The sequence below is a fragment of the Rhinolophus sinicus genome, chromosome 15, assembly GCF_057876585.1.
Source record: "Rhinolophus sinicus isolate RSI-liver-muscle chromosome 15, RSI-T2T, whole genome shotgun sequence".
Lineage (NCBI taxonomy): Eukaryota > Metazoa > Chordata > Mammalia > Chiroptera > Rhinolophidae > Rhinolophus > Rhinolophus sinicus.
In genome coordinates, this window is record NC_142515.1 from 19,088,268 (window position 1) to 19,105,583 (window position 17,316).

At 41.7% G+C, this 17,316-nt stretch overlaps 1 protein-coding gene across 7 annotated transcripts in view; it reads left to right on the plus strand.

The window, feature by feature from the left end:
• The window catches only part of SORCS1 (sortilin related VPS10 domain containing receptor 1), a 458,014-nt gene that overhangs the window by 439,040 nt on the left and 1,658 nt on the right, over nucleotides 1-17,316 (plus strand). For 3 of the 7 annotated variants that reach the window (XM_019725092.3, XM_019725090.3, XM_074339087.2), the window contains exons 24-25: nucleotides 672-771; nucleotides 16,677-16,782. In XM_019725092.3, the coding sequence (XP_019580651.3) occupies nucleotides 672-771; nucleotides 16,677-16,782 (206 nt within the window). Of the gene's footprint in view, nucleotides 1-671; nucleotides 772-16,676; nucleotides 17,066-17,316 lie in introns of all 7 variants that reach the window. The other 4 variants (XM_019725088.3, XM_019725089.3, XM_019725087.3 and 1 more) reach the window with 2 other exon arrangements.

Below are 17,316 nucleotides of genomic sequence, written 5' to 3' on the forward strand. Positions count from 1 at the left end.
CACTCTTTGCCCCATGTTGGTGCTAAGTATTCTGTGGCCCAGAAGTCCCTGGGTTTGTTCAGGACATGTCAGCCTGAGGTTCCATAATCAGGAAACAAGGGTCAGCCAATTCGTTACTTGTGGTTGCACTGTGTTTCAACTGTAATTTATTATTTTAAAAGAACTGCATTTGCCATTCAATAAATACGCATAAAGTATTCTGTGAAAACCACAGGGCATGGTTTAGGGAAAGAGTGGGAGGCATAAGAAGGAATAAGTTGGTGTCTATTATCAAGACGTCAGATAAATGTATGTGAGTATGAATCACACTGCAACGTGTAAATTGTACACATCTACTTCCTTTAAGTTCCGTGTATACCAAATCCACTCAAAACATGGGGGGTAAGTTTTCTAAGGTCATACAGGATAATTTTTTAAGAGGAAAAAGTATTTGATTTACTAATAGTTTATCCAATTTTATAGCTTTTAGAATGTAAAGTAAGGCCATGCTTAAAAATAACTATTTCTGCATGTTCTAGAATGAAAACTCAGAAATATATAAAACTCACTTGTATGATTTACGGGTATAATATCGGGAATGCCTTGGTAAATACAATGAATATTTCTCAGCACATTTGTGTAAAGTCGGTATGACAATTTCGGTGCACTCACCATGACACTTTTTCTTTTAGATCGCGGAACTACTGATCCACAAGCTCAACCTCAACTCGGTGCACTTTGAGCTGAAGCCTGGGGTCCAAGTCCTTGTCCACGCAGCTCACTTAACAGCAGGTCAGTTTCCATGTCCCTGGGTTCTCACCAGAGGCTCTAGCAAAGGGGGACCCCCATCTGTTGTTTGGCATAAAAGACCACATGGTGGTTCTCCTGATCAGAAATCGGGCATCAGTCTTTGGAGGTTGCCTTGCTTGGCATGTTTGTCTTAATGGGGACTCGTACGGCAGCAGAACAAAGTAACTTTTCTTGCGGCCTTGGCAAAAGCCATCAGTGAATCACCTGGCTCCATACTCCTCAAACGATAGCATGCTTCATCTCAACAGAAATCTTGAAAATAAAGTTAACCCTGCAAATAACTTTTTTCCGGTCCTTTTGCAAAACCTTAATTTCAAATCATTCATGTCAGCGATAATTTTCTTTCTTTAAGCTTTAGGATAAAGCCGTGCAGTGCAAGTAGCTGGGACGTAGGAGTTGTACAGGGGCCATAGCCAGGGACTGAACCCCGAGTTGGTCATGACCTTCCAAATTTATTAATGCCATGGAGCTTCTATCTCTTCACCTGTAAAAGGTAGGCAGGAGAAACCCTCCTCCGGAGGCTATGTAAGTCTCAGTGATAATTCAGGTCATCCCAAGTATATAGAAATAGATAGCATTGTATTCTATTCATACTAAATTAAATTAACAATATTTGTTGAGCATAGTTTTGCAGAGTACCATGCTGGTGCTACGTGGAGTATAAAGGCCAGTAGGAAATGGTCTTTGTCCTCAAAATGTACATAATTGGATGTGGTGTGGCAAAGTTTGGTGCCGGCAGTGGTGATGGCGGTGCTGTGGGGTGGGGGAGATGGGCAATGGTGGGTTCTCTCAAGGATGAAATGCGTAAATGCTTACAGAAAGAGGCCGTCAAGCATATTTAAGGACTTGGATTTTGCAGTGTTGCATCCAGACCATTGGTTTCAAGCTTGGCTCCGTCACTCACTCCCTCTGTTGACTTTGAGGCGAGACTTACCTTCTCTGTGCCTTAGAGATGGCAGTAGCACCTATGTCAGTGGGACCGTGTGACGATTAAATTAATTCAAGTAATGCACTTAGAACAGTGCCTGGCACATAGTGAGTTATTTTTTTTAATGTTTTTTTTTTTTTTTTTTTTTTAATTATTCTTAACAAAGTTGCATAGGAAATTTAAAGCAGAGATAAATTGTGACCAATCGGAATGAGACTGGAAAGCATCATGTAGGAGGTGATCTTTGGGAAAGACCTTCAAAGATGGATAAGATTGAACTCCAGAGATATTCCAAGCACTGAAGCACCAAGGAAGTGGCATGGAAGCCTCGAGGGCTTTCAGGATGTTGAATAAGTGGGGACAAAGAGCAACAGTTTCCAACTCTTCTCTGGTTTCCTAGAGATGCCGGTGGTGTGCCTAGGTCTGGAGGAAGGCCACGCAGGTTGGCCTCTTTTCTGTTTATATTCTTTTTTTTTTTTCCTTTATCAGAGTTTCATAAAAATTTTTATTAAAAAAAATCCCACTGCCATAAGAGAACAAATATTTAAAAATCACTATTCCTGAGGATGGGCTCCTATGGAGGTAGAATATGGAAGAAAAAAGCTAAGCTGAGCAGTTTCTATTTCCTTTGGTGGCTCTGGGAAGCCATGGAGACCTTTGAGCAGCGGTGTGACTAATTTGCGGGGTCACTTGTAGGAAAAGACTTAAGAGTAAGGAGGTTTGAGTCGGGCTGATTTGCTGTTCTGCAGCTTGCCATCCTAGTGCATCCATCAAACAGACATTGGTTGAGTGCCGCCCTACTAAGCCAAGCATTGCCCTTAGCATGGGGTAGTCTCGGCCTTCATGAAGCTCCCACCGCCGGGGAAGGCCAGGCAGGAAGCAAATTAATAAATGCCACTTTCCGAATTGTACTGTTGATGAAAATGCCATGAAGACATTGAGAAAGTGTAAGAAAACAGGGAACAAATAAGTGGCACCTAGGAGAGCAACCCCTAATGGAGGCTGCCATCTTATCTAAGGGCATTTGATGGTCTAGGTTGGCTGTTTCCTACCCAGAAGGTGGATGGCAGTAACTGCCACATGACTGTTACACATAGCTGGTTGAAGTGGAGAAGGAACAAATCCAGGAACATCCATTGGAGTCATTCTGATAGCCAAGCCACTGACACATTTCGTCAAGTAAATAGAAAGAAACAACTTGAAATGCGTTTAACTAGCTGATTTACTTAACCTAATTAGATGGCCCAGCCTGTTTAGGGAGCAGATAAAAACTCATCCCTTGTGATGTAAAGTTTGCTGTACAGCATACGGTTTCGAATGAGCACTGTCTTCAGGCAGCTCATTTTGCCATAGGGTAGTTTTACTTATTAGAAACACTCCCCTGCTATTTATCCTCAGCCTCTGTTAGAAAGGGGGGCATCTCAGGTCAAGATAGAGAACTGACCCCACTTCTCCGGTTCTCCAGTTCTGGAGGATACTTGCATTGCATACCTTTCCCCCCTTCCATACTTCTATTACATCAGTTATTTTATGTGCCTGATTTTTATTTACCTGATTGTCATATCACATTCCAAAGATGGTTCAGATCATTTTGCTGAGTTTGAAATCTCATTTCAAGTGTTTCTTAAGGATGCCTTTCTGTAACGACATCTGGTAGAGCTGGGATCAAGCTGAAACATAGGGATCAAAAAAGTATGTAATGAACTGAAACTGGTTTTGCCAGGAAAACTGATACAGCAAAGGCATTCGTGAATCCATGTGAGAAAGAAAACCCATTCCCAGTGCCATGAAGGGCTATCCCACTGGTATAAGCTCCAGATGGGAAGGAATAATGCAAAGTCGGGAAGATCTGGAAAATTTCTCCAATTGATGTTCATAGTTCATTCTATAGCTAGGAACTTGGGGAGCGGGACTTAGAAACTTAGAACCCTGGGGAAGAGGACTGGCAAGAGGGAGGTATGTAACTGGGAGATCAGGTAAACACACAGATATTTCAAGGAGAGCCCCCTGCGGTATAGATACGTGTGTGGTGCAAGGTTGCCAAAGAATGCGAGAACAAGAACAAAACTTCAGTTCAAGGCAAGAGCCCAATCTTAAACTGGGCCAGGCTGGATAGAGTGAGAACGTTCTTTAACTTCCACCCATTACAGCTGTTAGGATTGATAGTAGGGCCTTTGGCGTTGTAATTCCGAACCTGATCAACTGGCGTTATCGGGCTTCCTCTTAGGACTGGCTCAGGGACTGGAGTACAGGCAGCTTCTATGTGGATAGTCTGCTCCCATTCGAAGAGGAAAGGAAGAGACTGTCAAGGGCTGACACGATAACTGAGTCTTGGAAACTTTACTCACATTGAGTTTAACCATGTTTGTCGTACTAGTGTTAGAACTGGCAGTACCCACAGGTCAAAGTCACTGTCAGCCAGATAGATGTTGATGTACGAAAGACAAAGTTTGTGTTAAGGCTGGTGCTCCAGTGATTGCGATGAGGAAATATATGAGGGCTCAGCTTCCTGTTGGAGACTGTCCCTACGTTGGCTGGAAGTATATGCTTTTTTTCTTCCTTTAACTATTTGTACAGGGTGGTGGACTGTGTCTGCCAAGACAGTGGAGGGAATTCTCCTTTCACACATAGAAAAGTTGCCACGTTGGGTGGGGGGGTCAGTGCATTGAGACTCTTGCCACAATTTCTTTTATTAAGATGAAATCAACGCATTCCTATTTGAATGGGTAGGAAGAGAAGGAGGAAGAAACCTGGGGAAAAGGAAAAACAGTGAGGAAGAGTATTTGATGCAGAACTTCTACCTCAACTGCCTCTCCCTTCCTCTCCTCCCCACTGCAGGTAGGATAAAAAAAAATAATAATAATAAAAAAAAAAAAAAAAAGGAAAGGACCACTGTTTGCAACATTTCATGTCTCATAAGCAGGATTGCTAATAACTTCCAAGGGACCATTACAACGCGCTGCTGCATGCCATTAATTGCTCAGCAGATGTTCACCAGCTTTCTTTTAAAAATGTTTGAGCCAGAGTATGGTGCTGGTGGGAGAGGCAATGCATAATTTGGTTTGTCTCCAAGGAAAAAGAACTGTCTCCTTTCAGAAATTTACTAGCCTGATTTCGTATTTCAATTTTAGCTCCCTGTTAGCTTTTATGGGAACACAAGGTAAGCATTTCCAGATACCTGGATGTCATCAGAGACAGGATTTAGTTTGCCCCCCCAACCCCCCCCCACACACACACGTGTTCTATTGGGGAATTCATTAACTTTGGTATCTGAGCTGAGCTAAACTTTGAAGGCAATCCTTGTTTTGTTCTTAGCCATTCCTCTGCTTCTTGGTTTCTGTACAATTCTTCTTGAGAGCCTAACCACTCCTGGAAGCCATGTTTCTGCAGTTCTCTTTGCAGAAAGGAGAGATCTGAAGTTATATGAGAATAGGGAGAGAATGGGACGCTGTTGTCAAGACGGAGGAGCAAAGGCCATGACAGGTGTTGCTTCTTTGGCTTTTAGGACCTGAGGGCAGCTGCCATCCATGTTTAGCAGACAAAGGCTAAGATGTTAGAAAGCAACCCAGGGAATAGGAAAAGGGAGTAGACATAAATCAAGCTGGATATTGGACAGGAAACATTGGTGTTTTGACTGAAGTGTCCCTTTGCTTATGCTATTCCCAACTGGAATATTTCTCTCTCCTTCACCTCTCTACATCTTCTAAGTCTACTTGTATTTTTAAGGCTCCACTCAATGCCAAATGTGCATGATGTCTTTCCAGAGGTTTTCACCTGGATATCTTCTATCCCTTTTCTGAACTCATGGATTTTTAAAAATCTGTATCATTCTCATCATCATCATTATCATCATCACTCTTATTTAACTTCTTGAGGATACAGTTCAGTCTACCTTAATATTGTCTCCACCTTTATACCCAGGAGAGAACTTGCACATGTCAGGCGCTCAATAAATACTGCTTTTATAAATAATTAGATGTATAGTCAATTTCTAAGCTGTAAAGATATATTTGAAACCCTGTTCCCCCAGTTAACCCTCAGATTCAGTTTATTCAATTGTAAACCCATTCGTTCTGTGACATGCTACTTCTTACCAAATCACCGGTGAGTGGAGCCTTGCGTTCATCGATCCAATGAGTATCCATGGGAAACCTATCTCTGTGTTTTTCTTATGTCAGATATCCCTTCAAGATATATTATAATCGTTTCTGTCCACATTGTGGGGAATGGGTAGGAAAATAAGGGTTCTGTGTTCCGGAACGAGAGATCCCAGAGACAACAGGAGAGGGACTGACATGAGGGCTGTTCCTGAAAGAGACTGAATGAAACAAGTCTAACGTATCGGCCCTTGTTTTACTGCTCTGGTCATTGGCAGGAATGTTTCCGGTATCAGAGAATAGCCTCATTTCATGACACAGCTCAGGGTCACACACCACACATTGTACTATCCTCAGCTCATCAAACAAATTAGACCTTCTTCACGTCTTTTGTGACATCTGCCTTGAGTTCTCTCTCATGCAGGCTTTTACTCTGGCTATCTATCTATTTAAGTTATTTTGAATTTATTTATATGCTTCCATATTTTAAGAGTTGTGGTATCATCTTAGGGAGAGGTGTTTGTTTTGTTTTGTTGTCCAGCAGGACTCACAGGGAGGTTCTGAATCTGACACAGAACATTTCATCTCTATAGATACTTAAGGGAGAACAAACCTGGGCTGTTAAGAAAATATCTCTAAAATGCCAATAGTTTTCTCATTGTCCCTAGTCACTTGGAATTTACTCAAGGGTCCATTTCAGATTTATCCTCTTATTTCTCACGTGACTCTACGCTTTACTTTGCCATTATCCCTTTGAAGCCATGACTTATCCAGGGATATGAGATGAATGAAGACCCTCACTCACCTGCACTGGCTAGACCTGAGGCACAAATACTAATTGCATGAAGCTTTATTAATTCTAAATGAAGGGGATGAAACCCATTCTATACAGAAGGTTCGATAATGATAAGCCCTAATGTTGACTCGGAGCTCACCAAAAGAAGGGAAAGTTAGCATGCCAGGCTGAGGGCTGTGTGTAGCCGGGGCACAGCAAGGTGACCTCGTATGATCTATGCGTAAAGTGAGGCAGAGTTTGACAGAGTTCGGAGCACCTACTACGTACACACCCTCACTTATTCCTGTTTGGTATTTTTACCAAAGGTAGAATTATGAGAATTATTGTTACCAAAGGTAGAATTCCATTGCAGAGGAAAGGGAAAGGGAAACAGTTCAGGGAAAACAAATATCCCACTGTATTATGAATTTTGTTGTTCATAATTTGTGCATACTGGTGAAAAAACTTTCATCAGTGCAGGTTTGAGGTTATAAAATATGATAAACATGGAAATGGGAAGAAGGGGCGGATGAAAAGATTTTTTTAAATAATGGGTTTGGGCAACAGTCAATAATCCTTTCTGTTTTTAACAAATTATTTACACATTGTACAAGAAGGTTTCAACCCAAGTGGCAGGAGATGGGAATTTATTTGCTAGAGATGGGCGACCTAGGAGTAGGAGCCTCTTTGTTGGGCGCCAAAGAAGACAAATTTCACGGTTCATATTGGGTTTCATGCCATCAAACATATAAGTGAAAAACCCCATGCAGGAAGTTGAAAGTGGGGGCTTCAAATTCATGTGAGACGACCAGGACCAGACGGTCGTATGAGCTATAATTTTCCACCTTTCAGTAGATTGCCAGGTGAGGGGAACCTGCTGACAGATGATAAATGAAAGGCCTAATAACTGGTAGGGATCTTTCAATCTACATCAATCTCTGTATCTTTGTTTCTATACTGACCCTTGGTCATGAGTAAAGGCAGTTGTTATATTTGGGGGTGGAACTAGAGGTAGGGGGAAGAAGCTTGAAAACTTGTTGGTTCTTCTGTGGTAGAATAGGTGAAGTTGTATATCTGAATTGAAGTTAAAGACCAGGCTAGCATTGTATTTAAGAACACAGACCCTTGCTAGAGTAATTTATACTAAATTACAAACAACAGTACTTCAGGGATCATTTGCATTTCACAGGAGTTATTTATTGGGCAAATTAACAGAAACTTGGAGGATGGGACTTCATCATAGAGAGACTAGAAAAGCTGAAGCTGACTGGTTTCCTCAACACATTTGGGATAAATGAAACCCTGTTTTGTGACTGGAAACAGTCTTTATAACCCAGTGTAGGAGACCCCTGCTATAAAGCAGTTGTTCTTGAACCTGACTCTACATTGCAGTCACCTAGGAAGCTTCACAAAAGTAGAGATGTTTCAGGCTTCACTACAACACACCCTGAATCAGAAGCCCAGGGAGGAATTTCCAGAAATCTGCATTGGTTAATAAGTTCCCCCCAAAGGATGCTGATGCAGCCGGCCTGTCACCAGTCTCAACAAGCATCCTTATAGCGCATTCCAGGGACAGAAATCCATCTGCATAACAAGGAAAGGTGCCCATCTATCTCCAGCAATAAATCTGATTTACAACTCAGGGCATCCACTAAAACAGACGTGCTTTAAAAGAGAAGGGTCTGTGTAGGAGGAAAATCGTAATCAACATTAAAATCTAATTTCTCAGCATATCTGGAGCCAATCTAATTGGCAGACTGTGTGGATGACAGTGGGAGGAAGGGGGGAAATGAAGCATGTCTCTGAATCTGAGATATACCATATCCATAATCTAGATGAATGGCAAAGGCCAGCCGAGAGCTGTGGCCATGAAGCAGTTGAAAAATGACTCAAGTGTGTACTGGAACCTGACTGGCAGATCTACTTGAATAGCCATGACTTGTATGCAAGTTAAACAGATGATATTATCTCGATGTTACTAATGTGCTAGTAGGAGCAAAAAATGACCCATCGGCATCGCCCTTTATTTCTGCATCTGTTAGAGAATCGGGATGCTTGTCAATCCTTAGCTTTCCAGGGAGGTTACTGCTATTCTGGAATGTTGGGTATCGATGCTTTTTAACAAATGAAAGGTTAGTATTTCTCAAAAAAAAAAGAGCCTTAAATTCCAAGTTACATTAAAACAAAATAACTAAATAATACACAGGAACTGCTCCTACCCTCTCCTGTCTGGCAATTTTCTTGTTTAAGCTGTAACGTTTAAGAAAACTGTCCTTTGTCAAGGGTATGGGTGGGTTTTTAATAAAACTGTTATCTTGTGTTATCTTGGCCTCCATGGTTGCTGCTGACTGGTTTAATTTCTTTTTCAGGTGTAATAAAAAGATATTATCACAGAGATATTAGAGAATTGATATTTCCAGGCTTCAGTTGCTGTCACTGGATATATTATGAGTAAATGTGGGAGGGGATAAGGCATTCAGACTCTCAGCCCAGGAGACATCATGCATTCTGCCTGACACTTTGCACACTGAGAAAGACCCTTTCCACTTGAAGGCAGTATTAGCGTTGGTCAAGAAGCTTCAGAAAATACAATATAATCTAAGACATTGTTAAAAATGCAGATGCAAGACTGGAGTTGTGGAGCTCTGAACTGTAAAGGGAAATAAATTGTTGCAATAACATTTTCCATTTAGGGATGTGCTTAGTACTAGTGAAATTCTTCCACAGCCAAAAAATCGATCCGTCTCTTTAGTCTCTGCTTTCCTTATTATCAACACAGTTATCATATACAAGTCTTATGAGCAAAGTCATGCTAATAGTATTTTTCCCCAAAATAAATATTGTTTTTCCTCTATAAATAATTAGGCTGTTTCACAGACACATGGACCCAGTGGCTATTGCCGGTTATTGAGTCATTATGGTGTTATGATGGATAATAACAGGTGTCAAGATATCTAAATGTATTCCTTTCCCCAATGTGATTAAATGGATGTGATTCTTTCATAAATATACCAGGGACCAGCTACAAGGTTGCTCTTTAGCTTCTAACAAAGTCTGTCTTCACCATTTTTATTTTCTGATTCCCTGGGCCCGTAAAAGGGCCTGAAATAACCACAGAGTACATGGCTTGAGTTGGCCATGCCTAAGGATGCACCTAGAAGCTGTTGGGCCAAGAACAGTGAGAGGAAAGTGATCAGATGAATAATTCACAAGTGGGGTACAAATATACATCAGGTTGGAAATAAGTGGTAGTTAGAACACAGGAGACACAGTTTCTCAAGGGGAAAGCAAGGCAGATAGTCAAGTGAAATTAATAGGGGAAAAAGTAGACAGGAAGACACATATGAAATCTAGAGAAGATACCAGAACCTAGGAAAAGCTACCTTTTAGACATCAAGTTCCTTATATCTATTGTGACCGGGACTATGAGGTTATATCTGTTGTGTTTCCATAAGCTTTCATAACATTCCCTTTCATTCTCTGATGCTCTGGGTTAGAAGTGAATATTTATTTATCTATTTATTTATTTGAAAATGTTTTATTAAATTTATTGGGGTGATATTGGTTAGTAAAATTATATAGGTTACGAGTGTACATTTCTACGATACATCATGTATATATATGTATATATATATATTGCATTGTGTGTTCACTAGCTATTAGGGAAATGCAAGTCAAAACCACAATGAGATACTCATTCCACCTCACACCTGTTAGAAGTGAATATTTATAGTCATCATACTTGTACCCTGCCACCCTGCCAGTGGGGACAGAAGTCCAAAAGAAATGGATAATGTAGCGCTCAAAGGTGAGAATTGCTAAGTGGATGTTTAACCAGTTGAAAAAGGAGGGTTTTGAGGAGCGAAGCCATTAGTAAGCTATTGCTGTGTAACAAACGGCCTAGACATCCATTGGCTTAACAGGAAGCATTTGTTATTGCTCATGAGTGTGTGGATCAGCTGGGTGGTTCTTCTGGTTCTGTCTATGTTCTCTGTGTGTCTGTAGTCTGCTGTGGATTGTTGGGTAGGAAGTGCTACTGACCTTGGCTGGGCCATCCCACATGTTGGGGGTCGGGTGGCTATAGGCTACTCTGGAATGGCCTAAGTTGGGATAATTTAGCTCACCTCCACCTGCTCTCTCATCCTTTAGCAGGCTTCCCTGGGCTTGTTCCCACATGGCAATGATAAGATTCCGAGAGAGAGAGCAAAAGTACACAAGGCCTTGAAGCTCACAGCTGGCACACCATCACTACCATTTCATCCCGTTGCCAAATCACGTTATAGTGTTAGTTGAGATTTAAGGAGGGAGAAACCAGATTTCACCTCTTGGTGGGAGAAGCTTCAAATTCAAACTCCATATGGCTTAGACGCCGATAGGGGTAGAGAATTGGTCCAGCAATGCAATTAATCCATAACCAGATTGAACCACTATTAGCAATAAAGAGGCATGGTTTGTTTTGTTTGTTTTGTTTTATTTTGTTTCAATAACCAAGAGAATATAAATGTCAGGCACACTCTAAAGATAAGGACTGGATGTTTTATGAGTGACAGAAGGTGGGGCCCACCATGCAGTTGTCTCAAACTGGTGTACATATTAATGACCTGTGTAGCTTCGTACATGTTCTGGGACCTGCTCTCAGAAACGGATACATTTATTTTTCTGAAGTGAAGCCTTGGAAGCTGCATTTTCACAAGTTCTCCAGGTGATTCTGATTCAGGTAGTTTATAAACTACATTTTGAGTAATACATTACATAGTTAGGCTTCTTCCTTGGCTTTCAACCCTAGAAAACCAAAAGGCATCCTTCTCTTTCTGTCTATGCATAATGGTGGTAAGTTTGATCTTTGAAGTACCCATGGTTGTCATTAGTTGGCCAAGTGACCTCAACTTCCAGTGACTGGATGTCCCTGAAGACTCACTCGAAGTTTAAAATTAGCAGCAGTTAGCCATTTGAGCCTTCCCTGGGAATCCCCAATCAGTCTGTCTTCCAGGATCATGGCTTTATCTCAGTAGGGTACAGCCATCCTTAAGACTCCCCTGATTGGGTTTGGATTTGAACTGGAGAGTAGGCCTATTGTCCAAGTGTGAGGGTGCTCTGTACATGAGAAGCTATCTGTACTCTAGATAAACTTTCTCTGTGCCATCCCCACACCACCTTAATTTCTGAAAAAGACATTTCAGACCACATGGATTTTGTGATACGCAAAGCATATAACTAAAAGCCTGGCTTGTATCTCTTTGCAGGAAAGAAAGGAAGACAAGAGAGTCAAGGGATGGTGAACTTGCTTTTGCAAGTTTTTGATGGCAGTAACTTCTGGATTAGAAGTATAACAAGAGTACCAACTTTCAGGGTCAATGCAGATAGCTGTTCTTCTAGAAAGTCCCTTTGATAGAATAAGCATGAATGCAGACAGCTACAAGGGTTCTCAGCCTGGCTTTACCAGGTGATGTCACCACAATGTTGACTTTAAGACTTGAAAATAAGCCAAACAAAGAGACAAGGCTGCAGCAAAAGGAAAGTGGTACTCAGGACGAGGCATTTCCCAAGTGAGTTGTGTGGGACTTATGTCTGCAAAAGGGCTGTGGCCTAAGGAGTTTGAGAAACTCTGTGGTGAAGTTAAATGAGCTTTGTTCCTGCAGGACTGCTGTGAACTTTTGGTACAATATACTGATGAGCATCAGGAATCTCCAGGATGGGGAACGCCCATCTACCAGTTTCCAAAATTATTTGACCATGGAACACTTTCATTGTCTTTCAGGACTTGTTTTCTGTAAAATATACTGTCAGAAATATTATTGCAATGATATGACAGTATTAAATATATTGGGCATGTGCCAGATACTATGCCAGTGCTTTAAAATTCCATCTTGTTTTATTCTCACAACTTTCTAAAAATAAAAAATGAGTTTTATCTCCATTATGCAGATGAGGAAACTGAGGTTCAGTTAAGATACTTTGCCCCTAAGTGGCAGAGTCAGAATCTGATTCCGAGAAGGGACCATATTAATTACTTCACCCCAAATGTGGAGTTTTGACTTTTACACAATCTGTGACCATTTATTTAGCACTCATACGAAGGTGTGACAATTAAGTTTGTGAACTCATCCTAGAAAAAGTGCTACATATCTCATTGCTGTATGTCACTATGGTTACCTTCGAAGTACTCCCCATGGGAAACTATGCACTGGCACCAATGCCTCGTCCACCCTTCAAAGCAATTTTGGAATTCTTTTTCTGAAATGGCCGTCAGAGGTGTCGTCGTATTACCCTTGATGTCCTGAATGTCATCAAAATATCTTCCTTTCAATATTTCCTGTATCTTTAGGTAAAGAACGAAGTCACTGGGGGCCAGATTAGGTGAGTAGGGAGGGTGTTCCAATACAGTTATTTGTTTACTGGCTAAAAACTCCCTCACAGACAGTGCCATGTGAGCTGGTGCATTGTTGTGATGCAAGAACCACATATTGTTGGCAAAAAGTTCAGGTCGTCTAACTTTTTCATGCAGCCTTTTCAGCACTTCCAAATAGTAAACTTGGTTAACTGTCTGTCCAGTTGCTACAAATTCATAATGAATAATCCCTCTGATATCATAAAAGGTTAGCAACATTGTTGCAACAAGTTCGTGAACTTAATTGTCAGTCCTCATATGTATCTGGGTTCACAAGAAGACCACTGTTATGATTGTAAGCATGGTGATTACTATAATCAACCTAGGTTCTCATGAACAGAATATAATAATTCAATGCGTTTCTGAGTCCTTGAAGGATTTTAGAAACTGTGTCAGCATTCAGACTGAGAAACTTTGAGTCCCTTGCAGGGCTCTTATGTCCGTGCTTTCCTCTGTGCAGGAATAATGGCAAGTCAACTGCTCAGCACTTTCCCCTATGCTTCTACCTTGTTTAGGCTGCAGTTGGAGAGGGATTAATTTATGCTAATTCCACACAACAAGCTAAAGCCCATTTATCACAAGTTTCCATTCCTCAGCAAAACACACAAACACAGCTAAGTGTTGGGCAAACTAAGATACGCAGCTGCCCATGTGTGGAACAATAATGGCCCGTTTATATTCAGGCACAGATCAGCAAGCAAGAGCCAGCCAGGGAACACAGAGGGCAGTGCCATCCAATCACTCACAGCCACGCCTGCTGCTTCCTGCCTGCCTGCTTGCCCGCCTCTGAGCAGTGACGAGGCCACGCAGGGATGGGGAGGCCGGTGGACAGCACATGTTTCGAAACTCGGAATACAGACGCTCACTTTACCAAAATAATATGCGAATACCAAAACAGTGTTAATTCCGCTTGTTTACGAATGAGGATTTGAGTGGGAATGATTTAGAATGGGAAGATTTAAGTTTAGGATGGGGAGAGAGAAGAGGAGAGAGGGAAGAGAAGGGAAATAGAGTCCGTGTGTGTTTACTTTCTGTCTTAGAGCCTGGCTGAAGCAATTTCCTCTCTTTAGTTTTCCATTTATTTCAAATGCCAACCCTTTCAAGGAGAGTTTGTATTCTTCCGGGTGTTCCGCAACACTGATATTCTGCTTATTCTAAAAGAGTGTTCAGCTGGGAATTAGAATTTTAGCAATTAAAGCTAACCTGCCTCTAACCATCCCACCCATCTGGCGCTTCTCTCTGCACCTCCATTTGTTCCTAGTCAAATTAAGGGTTTGCATTAGAAGATTACCTTAAAAATATCTTCCTATTGTAATTTCCTTAAGTGTGATCATGGTATTGTGATAATGTCGACAGAGAGTGAGCAAGAGACCTTATCCTTAAGAGCTACAGATGAATTTGGACCATAGCTGAGATTTGCTTTGAAATAATCCAGTGGTTGGGGGTTGTGGGGACAGGGTGGAGTAGAAATAAAATAATATTGTCTGTTGATTGATGGTTGTGGAAGCCAGGTGGTAGGTACGTGAGACTTCACTTCTCTACATACACATATACAACACATATATACACACATATATGTATCTATGTACATGTACACATCATCCAAGTTGAAGAGTGTATGATCTATGATTTTAAAATTTAATATATATGCTTTTTAATTTTTAAAACTTTTTCAATTACCATTGAGAAACAAATTAAAACAACACTTAACTTGTTTCACTTATTAATTTGTTTCTTGTGCTATATTTTCTGCCTTAATCCCTGTTCTCAGAAGTAGCTGTTAAAATTTCTGATAACTCCAACTGATATTAACCCAGGGTTGAGTATATAGAAAGTGTGTGTGTGTGTGTGTGTGTGTGTGTGTGTGTGTGTGATATGACATGACTTGGGCTCAAGTCTTAGTTCTTCCACTTACTAGTTCTGAGTCGTTTGGAACAACATTAACCAATGAGACCATCGCTGTTTTTATCTCTTCAACTGGAGACCACAGTCCCTGCCTTTGGTTTGTGGAAGTCAGTTGCCCTGTCTATGACAAATGGAGACGTCCCTTTCCCCACTGACATCCTACTATTTACACAGTGTGAGTCCCAGAGTACTTCTGGACTCCTTTGCTGATGGCACTGCCTTTGCCTAACTGAATGAAGGAGGCCTCTGTTTTCTGATTTTGAGCTGAACGCACGTGTGCCTGGGGTGTTCCACCGCAGTGGCTGGCACTCATCCCATCTTCTCACACAGACTCGCCTACTCCCGCATCACAGCTTAAGTGCTGCTTGACTTACAGAGGACAGAGAATCACGGGGGTGCTTACTTTTAGTGCTTCCTAAAAGCTGATTCTACTAAAACAACAAAGCCTATTTGCGAGAAAGAGAGCTTGACTTTGTTTTTCACCAGAACGATTTGATATATACAATAAACTTTTCAGTATGAACTGGTTCCTAAGTGGCTGGCATTAATCCCACAATAACCAGACAGAGCAAAAGTAGCCTCGAGTCTTGTCCGAGACCATCAGTATTACAGTCACTTATTCTTGAACTTTCGTACCTGGGTGACAAGAACGTTGCCCTCTTGGCTCTCAACAGAGAAAAGCCACAGAAAAGGGAGCTTAAAGGTCAACCACATTTCTGAGTATCAGGCTTTGCTTAAATTGATGGAAGGTAAAGGTCAGTATTCAGGCTTCTGAGGGATACATGTGGCTTGCCTTTTATGCTTGAGCTGTGCTATTTTTGCAAAATGTCAGTTTTTGAGAGGGTGAACATTAATTGCAAACAAAGTTACTGAAGTCCAACAGGTTTGACCCTGAGATGGAAGAGAGTTGCAGGTGGAGAGAGATGTTCCTCAGAGCTGCAATCTACGGCCAAACTCAGGGAGGGAGACTCTTATCGATGCAGAAGCATCTGTTTAGTCCAAGAGGTGAACCCAACTCATCAGAGAGGCTGTTTCTTCCTGGTACCAGCTGTCAGGGCTTTGGAAAGTTGTAGAGACAAAATCTGATTGCACTCCCCTCTAGCCCTTGTGAAATATTCACTTAGCCATCAGTGTTCTGAGTGTAAAAAACATCAGCATGCTCCAATACGCTTCAGTTCTTTCTCTCCCATGACAACTGCTTGGATAGGAGTGAGAGAAAATGGAAAATTCATAAAAAATATTCCTTTGATGGTTGTTTTGGTTGTCTACATCACCTACTGGGAAAAGCTTGCATTCAGAGAATAGGAAAGTTTAATAACTGTATCATTATAAATATTGATTAGGAATAATAACAGCAGCAATACCAATAAAAGCTAATATTTATAGAAGACTTAATATGTACCCATCACTGTTATCAGTGTTTTACGTGCATTAACTCACTCGATCCTCACAAAAACCCAATGAGATAATGTACTGTCATTCTCATCTCACCACACGAGACACAATAAGCTGAAGTAACTTGCCCGGAATCACATATCCGGCACGTGGTAGAGCCGCCCTTGACTCCTAGCAGTCTAGCTCCTCTGTACTTCTTGGACAAGCCAGCTGAAACGTTCTGGGGGCTGGGACAGGCTCCGATACCGCCACATGTCAGCTGTGCCACACGCATCTTGTATGCAGGTCCCCTGTGGTTTTCTGGGACTTACCATGCTTCTGTATGAATCGTATGAGGCTCTCATAGAGTCACAGCTGCCCCCGTCTCTGCTCATGACCACGTCTTGCTTTCTCCCCCAGCCCCACTGGTGGACTTGACCCCAACCCACAGCGGATCTGCCATGCTGATGCTTCTCTCCGTGGTATTTGTGGGGCTGGCAGTGTTTGTCATCTACAAGTTTAAAAGGTACGTGTCCCTCTGTCCATGTCTCCCCTCCCTCTTCCTTCTCCATGACAGGTTCAGAAGCTTGTGTCGCAGTGATGTACGTCTCCTATGCATGGCAGTGATGGTTTCTGTTAATGTTTTAGGAAGATCCCGGGGATTAATGTTTATGCCCAGATGCAGAATGAGAAAGAACGAGAGATGGTCAGTCGAGTCAGTCACCCTGAAAGCAGGCCCCATATCCCTCAGACTGAACTAAGGAGGCCTGGCCAGCTGATAGATGAGAAGGTGGAATCACAGCTCATAGGTAAATGATTTCCAGTAGCTGTCAGCTGTACAGCCTGAATAGTCAATGGCTGACGCTCCCTCTAACACCTTTCTGGCTTAAATAACCACTGTTTTCTGCTCTAACACCCCTGAGAGAAACAGCTAAGATGCCCCTTTCCCTGCTTCCTTCCATTGGAATGAGAGAGAGAGAGAGAGAGAAAGCCTTGTTGCTCCTGTCTTATTTTTTTCTTTCCTGAGTTTCTTCTTCTTTTTTTGCAAAACCCTTTGCTA